Here is a 10,982-nt window from a genome sequence, read left to right on the forward strand (position 1 = left end):
ACCTGCAGGAAGTGACAGGAGGAGAGAGGAGAGGGACAAGAAAGCACAAGACTACCAGAAAGGGGAGAAGTTGTGTTAGTAACATGCAATAATGGGATGAGGTTGCATACAGAGGGAGAGAAAGTAGAGGAGAGAGGAGCTCAGTGCATCATAGGAAATCTAGGCCTATAGCAGCATAACTAAGGGATGGTTCAGGACTCACCTGAGCCAGCCCTAACTATAACCTTTATCAAAGAGGAAAGTCTTAAGCCTACTCTTAAATGTGGAGATGGTGTCTGCCTCCTGAACCCAAACTGGAACCTGGTTCCACAGGAGAGGAGCTTGATAGCTGAACGCTCTGGCTCCTAGTCTACTTTTGGAGACTCTAGGAACCACAAGTAACCCTGCATTCTGGGAGCGCAGTGCTCTGGTGGGGTAGTAAGGTACTATGAGCTCTTTAAGATAAGATGGTGCCTGACCATTAAGAGCTTTGTAGGTAAGAAGAATGATTTTAAATTCTATTCTGGATTTTACTGGAAGCCAATGCAAAGAAGCTAAAACAGGAGAAATGTGATCTCTTTTCATGGTTCCTGTCAGAACACGAGCTGCAGCATTCTGGATCAGCTGAAGAGTCTTAATGGACTTTTTCAAGCAGCATGATAATAAGGAATTGCAGTAATCCAGCCTAGAAGTAACAAATGCATGGACTAGTTTTTCTGCATCATTTTTAGACAGGATGTTCCTGATTTTCGCAATATGACGTAGGTGAAAAAAGGTGGTCCTTGAAATTTGCTTAATGTGAGACTTAAACGATATGTCCTGATAAAAGATAACTCCAAGATTCCTCATAGTGGTGCTGGAGGCCAGGGCGATGCCATCAAGGGAAACTATATCTTTAGATAATGCGTCATGGAGGTGCTTAGGCCCCAGAACAATAAAATTGTTGATTGTTGAAAATTGTGTGATGCTGTCTACAGAAGCATTCTTTCTGCTATTTTGTGAACCCAACAGAAATGTGTGATTTTGTGCTGTGTTGTTGTGCATGGTCAAGTGTTTATATTGTTTTGTCCACCCCCTGTATGCGGCAGCTGAAAGAGCAGACAGAAACAGAAACAGATGTAACAGTACAGACGAAGGCGATTCATTTAGAATTGTTTAGAAGAAATCAATAGAACTTGAAGAGGCAGGAGACAAGGGCATGCAACAGAACTGGAAATAGGTGCAAAGGATGGTGTGGGAGTTTTTCTGAGTTTTGTGTTTGTTTGTATAAGGTGCCGGCGCTGGCATACACGCACAGAGCAAAGAAAAACAAAATACAGCTCTGTTACAAAACTTTATGGGACTTTTCATCCACCAAAAGAGATTAAACGGATTCCTTCACAACAAAACAAATTCTAAATACTTATTATGATGATGTTATTTAATGATAATGGGGCATCCCAGTGGTCTAATGTTTAGGACACATAGGCCACTGCATAGCCCAAATGCCATCCCCATGTTTCCTGTCTGATTTATAATGTCTGCAATCAAACAGAGGCAAGAGTGCTGACAAATACGTTATTAAAATGCATCAATAATTTCCATTTTTAGGTCCTTGAAAAGTCAGAAGATGATGACTATATAGTTTTCCATTTATATCTCTCAAACTGTAATTTGCCTTTTTGTGTCTCGTCTGGATAAACCTATACTTCCCAAGCACAACTAGCTCAGAGATGTACTGTGCCCTTTTGTCAGCGCTGGAAATTAATCCAACAAAAAATGATGACTCAGCCTTTTCTATCTGTAGGCACACAAGCTGAAAAAGAGAGTTAGGAGGTCAGTTAAACTGAGACACCAGAGAGAAACATTTCATCTAAATGTGCTCCATCTATCACGCTGCCAGACGCAGCACTGGATTCAAGACTGAAGAATCCGGTTGAAAGGAGTCACACAAAGCTGAAAACATAATTGACACCTCTTGCCAAATCTGCAACTCTCTCATTAATTTCTCACTGCTTACACTCCTCATTTTCTTCCTCTTTTACTTTGCCTCTCCTAATTTTCTGCCTTGTTCGGTTGGGCTCATGTCAGTTCTTTCTAGTCTATTTAAGCCTCTCAGTTGAAGTGCTTGACTTGTGTGGATACAGGGCAGGAATATCAACGTACATGGGAAAGCAGTCAACAGAGTCAGAGGAAGAATTGTCTGTGCGTTTGGTGTTGAATTGTGGGCAAAGGGTGAGTAAGAGACAGACAAGAGAGAAGGATTCAACACGGAAATAAAACAGAGCAGAGAGAGAAGTCTTGTGGCCTGAAGGGAACTAAAAAATTTCCACGAAAAAAAGAAAATACTTAAAGCTGCAGTCAGTAACGATTGAACATACAGTGCAAAACCTCCTGCGTCTCTCTTTGCTGCCAGTATCACTTCGCTAAGCTCCACCCACCAAACCCACAAGCCCGTGGCAGTTGCCCTGTGAAGCCTTAGCCCCTTTAGGGCTCGCTCTTCCCGACAGCCTCGCCAGTGCCACGATTCCTCTTGGTGTGACTCATCTTCACAAAGATGACCCTCAGATGCTTTGTAGAGCATCCCAGACTTCAGAGGCAGCTGCAACAATGTCCAACAGCAAAAGTTATTCCCCACTGTTTGTCATCATGCTTCTTTGGCACTAGTCGATACGAGGGCCATGGCATCAAATATGATGAGCCAGATGCCACGTGTGGAGCCGGATGTGTTCACACATGTTTTGTACTATACACTGTTGTTGGCAAAGGAAGGATGGGCAGTTCTTTCATTGCTGCTCTTGTTTCTCAGCCATTGTGCAAAACTCCAAGGGGGTAAACCAGAGATCGGACAGTGAAGCCGACCAAAGCCTGCGTGGAGGGATCCATGTAGGCCCAAAAATCCCTCAAAACCCTGTGACACCCCATCGCACATGAGAGATGTAACCGTATTGCTTAGCTTATAAACGCAATCAAAAAAAACTATCAGAGCAATTAGAGACAGTTGGTGTTTGGCAGGTGAACAATGTAGGTGGGCTGATTAAACAGTGATGGATCCGAATCAGACAAACACACTGAGCCATGAAACTTTTTGTTGGCACAGCTACTAGAATTACGGTGTTTTTGCCGTTGCTCTACGTCATCGTGCGCAGTAGACGCTGGTGCCAGCAGGAAGTAGCCCTGTAGTAGTATTTTAATGGTCCAAAACTGGCTTCACTGGTCTCCATTCAAATCAGCGGGGTGGCTTCGTCCAGTAATATACTGTCAACGCAAAACTCCTGAAGCTGAGTTTGATTGAGCATGTGCAGGGGAGGGGGGTTGCACAGTGTGTGCACGAACAGTGATTGACACTGTGTTAGAGACTCCTCCTGACTCTGATTAGTTGTTTTATTCAGGAATTAGGCATTAGGCATTAGGAGCAGTAGGAGTTTCTTTTAAACTTTTATTTTTATTACATCATACTATTATTTGTCTCATGTAGGTACCAGTATCAGGACATAGTTACAGTTTTAGCAAATATGCCAAAAAGTAAAAACAACATCAAATTGATGTGCAAAGCTATAAACTGTGCTCCACTTTTGTACACTACACTACACTTTCGAGAACAATAACAGGATACGTTCATATTATTAGCTGTTTTTATAAAGTGAACAATAGTGAACTAGAAAAGGCTAAATATTAAGAAAATGTGACAGTTGACGTGGCTGTAATGGATATAGTGGATATAACTGAAATACTGTAGGTACTATAACATGAACAATAATAAAATGAAAGAATTTTCATTGACTTTCTCTTTACCTGAAATGACAAAAAAAAAAACAACTATATGGTGCTGGTGATAAAAGTCCCCTGCCAAATACAACGGACTGCAACACACACTGCCTCATATCTAATCAAGCAGCTTTTCTTGCAACTCCCAGAACACACAAAAGCACCAGACATTTATATGTTTAATAAAAGGTGTTCCTCCCTCTTTGTCTGTCTCTCTGTCTGGCAGAGCAGGGCAGTTTTAGATAAAACTGTTTTGACATAATCTGAAAGAGAAGCATTTTATGCCACAAAGCAACATGCATAATTCAGTGAGGGAATGTGCTGTGGATGTTGTGTTCCCTCTGGCTGGGATGGTTTAGCCTTTTGTCTGGCTTATCTGAATTGTTTTCAGGGCAATCGGGTGCAGATGTACACACATGCACACTCATCATACGCAATCACACACACACACACACACACACACACACACACACACACACACACACACACACAGAGACATGAGCACCAAAGCACAGGAGACACAAGGACTTCAAAATATGCATGACTGTAAAAAACGCAAACAGTCACCAGTAAAGAAAAAGTGCTAACAGGTGCTCACTGAACGTGATCCTTCAGTACTGAGCTGCAGCTGTAAACGGGACACATTTTTCTCCTGGGAACTTGACTGGTGTCACAGCCCGGGTATTAGAAGTGTTTACTCCAGGATGACACACACACACAAAGACACTGCCAGAAAGCACTGACAGGATCAACATGTTTTCTAATGTTAGATGTCTCCCTCTTCCCTCCAGGTACATGGGTGACATTTGGGGGACAGATAACAGACGAGGTACGAAACGTTTCCCTTTTATCTTGCATGTTGATTTAATCTTAATGGACTTCACTTGTTGATTGATTGGTTGATTTTGTTGTACATAAAGCAGTAAGTATTGAATGTGTTGTGTGTACCTGATGTCATATTACCCAATATCCTGTGCTGAACACACTGTGACATAAACATTATGAAAACGTTATCACTTAGAAGCATCTAGAGTGTTCAGGTTCTTTTGAACTATATATAAAATTGTCTTACCTGTAGGTGGAGTAAGACAATGTTTTCCTTGATGTAAAGACTGTAAAGAAGTTTTGACAGAAACATTAAGGGAAAATGTCATAGCACTTATGTTCAAACACTGGAAATGGCACTACAAAAACCAATTACCATTAAGCCATTTTTGCTAAATTCAAAGTGACGTTTGAAAATGGACGACAAAGTCAGGAAGCCTGCAGGCCTAAAAAAAGTTGTCTGAACATTTGGGGAGCAGTGGCCAACCATAGCGAGTCAGATTTTCATGATTTTTCTGTAATATGTAAGCAATTAGCAAAATATTGTTTGACTCAACCTGTACAAAGAAATTATTCACCCAACATTTGACTCTTTCCGTTACTCTACAGCATGACGTTGTGACGGCACAGGAAGCTGCATGCTGCCCTGCTAACGTGCTGCTCACGCCACGTCTCCGGAGTAGACACTGTGTTAATTTATAAGACTAAAGCACATCTCATATGACATATTTAGAGAACAGTAGCTATCTTTGGGTTCAATGATAATAGATCAGGATCGAGGGACATGAACCTTGGCCCTGTCATTGTGACTGTGGGACATCTGTCAAACTGTAATTTTTTTCTAAATGAGTGGTGTCACAGTTAACCTTCCTGCCTGACAGTTTTCTAACACCTAGAGGCTCAATTAGCCTATAGCTTCATTTTGTATTGCTCCCTCACATGTTATAATGAAAGAGGATTTATTTTTACATTTTTAAATAAGTCACAACCTTCACAAAGACTTTAGGTGTCATGAATGAGATTATTAAGACTGACTCAAATGTTATGCTACATAGGACAGACAAAGGACAGGAGGGTCCACACATTATGTGTATGTGTGCGTATAACCCCCTCTACACTCATGCTGATGAGCTCTAACATGCTCTGATGTTGCTGCTGGGTTCTTGGCCTCAGTCATCCCACTCACAGATACACACATATGCACACACTTAGAGTGACACTTAGGGAACAGAGAACAGAGCTCACCCCAGGGGACCCAGAAACAGTAAGCTTATGTAACCGAATTAGTTTTATTACCTTAAGGCTTAATGCCATCAACTCACATGGTACGCTCAGAGCTTAGCGCCCCTTTTCTCTCCATTATTAACAGAGTTTCACCCTGTTCAGTGTCACTGGTATCACTCACTTCAGTCCACCAGGCTTTGGCTTCAACAGCTGAGATTCATACGAGAAATGCTGATTGGTTCACTTAAAATCTGTTTTAAATATTACATTGTTGATGGTGTGAAGATAATATTCAAGCTCTCAGTAGAGTCACCCAAAGAGCATTACTGTCATTGAAAATAACCAATCAAAAAGAAGCCAATGCTCCAGACAGAAGGTCTCAGTGGATCCAAAGTGATTCCGCAACAGCTATAATGCTGTTGGGTTAAAAAGTCCTGAGTGTCCCCTGTTCAATGTCATTGTTATCAAAAGCACCCTAAATATACTACTTGTCCTCAGGTTCAGTGTCCCTGTCCTCATTAAGAAATACACAACTCTGGCACAAAAACACAGTTACTACATAAAATCTGTGTGAGGGCTGCATAAATACACACAAAAAAAACACTGAACACTAAAGTCTTGTCTTTTATCCTAGTTATTTTGTATCATTTCTAATTTTATGGAAACAGTAGTAATTGTGACCTAGTAACTTATTGATATTAGTCACAAAGATCCTTCAAATGGACAGTTTGACTACTGATATTCAACAAAAGGGCTTCAGATCATCTGGACTAAAGAAACTACAGGGAATAAATAGACATTTCTATTTCCTTCTTGCTGAAAGTTAGATGAGAAGATACCACTCTTGTGTCTCTGTGTTAAGTATGTTGCTTGAGCCTAGAAGGTGATTAGCTTAGCTTAAAGACTGGAAATGGGGAAGCAGCTAGCCTGACTCTCTTCAAAGTTCAGAAATACTCTACTACCAGGAACCTGAAAAGCTCTTTAATTAAAATGTCATATCTGTGCACACATACAAATGTAAAAATTTTTCATCATCGTGACTCCAGGAAGTTACTAACTTGTTGATTTATATTTCTGATTGTGTACAGATTAAACACACCACATACACCACTGTAGGGTTAACGTTAACCGGTTGACATGCATACAATCAATAACTTTAGGCACACACCCTGTGATGGTTAGGGTAAGAGTAATATACCTCTGGGGCTGTCAGGAATAGTTAGCTAGCTAGCTCCGGTTAGCTCCCCCAGGTCCAGTCACACAGACCACTACAGCCAACACAGCAGACGTGTCCAGCAACAGCTGAGCGATAGTGTTAATGTTCGTAAGGCTATTCTATCATTAAATTCTCAGTAATGTTGTAAAGTTTTAACCTAAATCAAGATACATCTGGCTCGTGATGTACAGAACATTCTTGGTTTGTGAAACTTAAAATCACTTTAGAACAAATAAAATATACAACAGTATGAATTGAAACATTGCTTTATTATTATCATTACACTATTATAAATAAATATTTCCAGTATTAATATACTGTAATAATATTATATAATTATAGTATAGAGTAAATATTAACGCATAATGTACACTGATTGGTACGTGGCTTGTGGGACGAACCATATATGGAAGTTCAACTTCAGTCAACTTCCGTCACGTTTGTCTGGTTTGTCTGTGGGCTGCAGCTGGACCCTTCTCCCTATTTCCAGTGTTTATGCTAGGCTAAGCTAATCACTTGCAGGCTCTTCTAGCTTCATGTTAAGTGAACAGAGGGTGGTACAGTATCCATCTACTCATCTCTCAGCAAGGCAGTGTATAAGCATATTTATATTGACAGTTTTGATAGCTTATTAGAAAGTGAGTAGGTCACTAATTACGGCTCATTAATTTCTTATTTAATAATATGCTTTCTGGACTGCAGTTATAAATGCTAGTAATCTGTTGGTAGGGATTGAGCACTACAATGATCGATCAAGGGAGTTTTTAGCAACCTTTCAACTAATTATTACTGATCTACAAAGCTTTAATAAATTATATATAAGTGCTACTAAGTTTGTCTGGGCAGCAGCACATTCCCAGACAGGAAGTTTAAAAGAGTGCTGGTGGGATGCAAGTAAGCATTGCTTACTCATTCAAAAAGGCCAAAAGTGGATCCATAAATCCTAAAGTGAATTTGAAGAAAGTGTCTCTTGTCTGTGTAGACTTTGATGTAGGGAGTGTGGTGGGGAGGATGATGTGCAGTCATAAAATCATCTCAAGGCTGTGTGGGTAGTATGTGGGAGGCTACCACGGCCTTGATTCTGGGGGCTGTGAGAGAGAAAACGTTTTTTCTCATTACGTCTGTTCTATGTATGGAAATCAAATTCTCCCGCACCCTTTGTGCCCTGGAAAAAAACAAAGAAAGAAGCCTGAAGTGTAGTCATCCATGTATTGCTGCAACTTTACAGTGACTCATACTTTTTCTGAAGGTGAGGTTACAAGTGCATGTGTATCTATAGTGTTTGTGTGCAACAGACAGATAGCAGTTTGTTCTCTCTCTAAAAAAAATGACCACACCATTTGGACCATTACTCAAATTTAGTTAATCCAAAATGGCCAGAAATCGGTGTAAGCAGCGATGCTTCATTAGCAAAACAAACTTTCTGACCTTGTGAATGTAACTATAAACACTCTGTGACAGTGACTGACCTTTCAGTATCGTATGAGACTCATTGTGAATGAGCAATCACCGAAGGCCAAACAGTCACCCTTTGAAAACTGACTGGATCAGCCTCATCTTGGCTCTCTCTCTCTCTGACTATCTACTCGACAGTGTCTCTTCATCTGTCTTTTTAAAGCTGTCTTCAGCACATTCCTCACCTTACCTAACCTTACCTTACCTAATTTTACATACTGTTTGTCCTTAAATTCTCACTACTTTTCATTTAACTCAACTATCCAGCACTTTCTCACTTCTTCTATTCATATCCAACTTTTTTCTCTATCCTCCTATTTTCTTACCTCTGCAAAAAAATCTCTTAGCCCACCCTTCCTTCACTTCATTGAAAATCACCCTCCAGTGCCGCCAACAGTTGTGACAGAGATGGTTTCCTCTCTGCACTCAGCAGAGACCATTTACAGGAAGAACATGTTCATTTTCTCGGACATCCCTCTTTTCCAAATATTTCTCTTCTTAACTGCCCCCTAGTTTTAACCTCTCCATTATCCAACTCTATCTTTTCATTCTGCTCTGTTTGCCTTAATGGTAGTTCGGGTCTCAGAGATGGAATAAACCATTTTGAAATGTGCCCATTGTCTCTCTGTCCTTTACTTTCCTCCCTCGTTCGACCCTCTCTGAAAGCAGTGGATTTGCATCTTAAAATAATAGAGTTCTTAAATATGACAGATTTTTGGAGAAAGTACTGTATAAGCTGGAAAATATTAAAATATCATTAGTTTCCTTTTACAGGCAAAGGTTATCATACACCAATCTGATATGCTGGGTCGTTACAGTACTGACCTTGTTAAACAAATCAGCTATCGATATTCATATAGTTTGTCACTGTTATAATAACTCCACTGTTATAATAAAATCCAGTATTACCACCATCATTTACATTCATTTAGTCATGGAGGCCTGCACCCTCGTCCCTAAGACTTTTTACTGCAGTATAACAACATCATCATGATACTTCCTTCTCCTGCTAGTCATTTTTCTAGTGAGTCTCTCTACACTGACAGATGACATCCTAATACCTAATACTAGTGTGTCTTTCGCAGGCTGCCTAATCAGTTTAAAATTGATTTTAAGATGTTACTGGTCATGTTCCTATGGGAGCAGTCTTCTGGCTGCAGTAACGTTTTTAAATCACTTTTAACACCCATTTTTATTGACTTGACATTCCTTAATTCTTTTACTTGGTATCTTTTTGTAAATCTTTTTAATATCATGTATCATTTATTACACCATCACAACACTTTTCTATACCCCGGTTTTATTAAATTGATCTAAATTCTTGCTTGGTGTTATAAATCATTATCACACAAAGGCTTGGACTGCTGCCCTGTTTCTGCTGGTTGCAGAGAGAAGGATGAGACAGATTCTCAGAGGAGAGATTATCAAATTCTTCTAGAAAGAACACCTCCGCTGTCTGCCACCCCTGAAACAGCAACACACACACCTACATACTGTGCATGCACTTGAAGGCATATATACAAAGGCAGACAAACAGATTTCATGCAGACATGTAAACACAAACATACACGCACCATGTGCACACCCTTCTGTCCCCACACGTTCACTAACCAACTCATGCGCAACTCAACAGGGAAATGTTGGCAAATTCACTTTAAGTCCCCATGTAATATAACTCACCACAGGGAAATTGGATCTCGGTCTGATGATTTATGGACACTGTGTCTGCAATAATATGGAGGGATATCTGCATATATGCCCTGCACACAATTTTATAAAGCATGAGCACTTATTAACTAAAGAGGAATGAGTTGACACTACCGTACATCGTAGAGTCAAGTATTTATTTATTTATTTATTTATTACAGATAGTCACACTTTGATCCCACAATAAAGTCTGCACTTCATGAGTTTTACAGTACAACCACACAAGCTCTGTTTGGGCATGTGAGTTCAGGCAGACTACCTGAGTGCTCTACTGCAGTACACTCACACAGGACATACAGTACTGTGCTTGCTGCAGCATATCCAACACACCTCTTGCAATAGGACCTCCACCCCAGCATCCACCTGAGGGCTCTAAAGGGTTGGGTTATGCTCGATCAGAACTAAACTCAGCAACAAAAAAAAAAGAAATGTCCCTTTTTCAGGACACTGTTTTTCAAAGATAATTCTGTAAACATCCAAGATGTCTATGAAGATTCTCAGTCATCCAGGTCATAGTTATCCAACGAAGGTTAAAATCAAGGGCAACTGGACTTGGTTGAAGATACTGGAAGACGTTTCGTCCCTCATCCGAAGGACTTCTTCAGTTCTGACTGACTGGCAGGGAAACTCAGCTATTTAACCTCAGTGGGCTCGTTATCCTGGGTCATCGATACCGCTGGTTCGTTAGTGTTCCTTGTTGCTGTGACGACAGTCGTTACAGTCGTTAAGACTACCGGTGGCCAAGACTGAACGACCATCGTTGGTATCTTCACCTGAGGCCAATAGGTTACGTTTGTTGAGTTTCCTGGGAAGAGATGAAAGGACAGCA

General features: G+C 40.5%; 1 protein-coding gene across 2 annotated transcripts in view; it reads left to right on the forward strand.

The window, feature by feature from the left end:
• kcnab1a (potassium voltage-gated channel subfamily A regulatory beta subunit 1a) overlaps nt 1-10,982 on the forward strand; it is a 145,412-nt gene that overhangs the window by 112,197 nt on the left and 22,233 nt on the right. For both annotated transcript variants that reach the window (XM_046074799.1, XM_046074798.1), the window contains one exon: nt 4,518-4,555. In XM_046074799.1, coding sequence (XP_045930755.1) covers nt 4,518-4,555 — 38 coding nt within the window. The remainder of the gene's footprint in view (nt 1-4,517; nt 4,556-10,982) is intronic.

The sequence above is a fragment of the Micropterus dolomieu genome, linkage group LG17 (genome assembly GCF_021292245.1).
Source record: "Micropterus dolomieu isolate WLL.071019.BEF.003 ecotype Adirondacks linkage group LG17, ASM2129224v1, whole genome shotgun sequence".
NCBI classification, from domain to species: Eukaryota; Metazoa; Chordata; class Actinopteri; order Centrarchiformes; family Centrarchidae; genus Micropterus; species Micropterus dolomieu.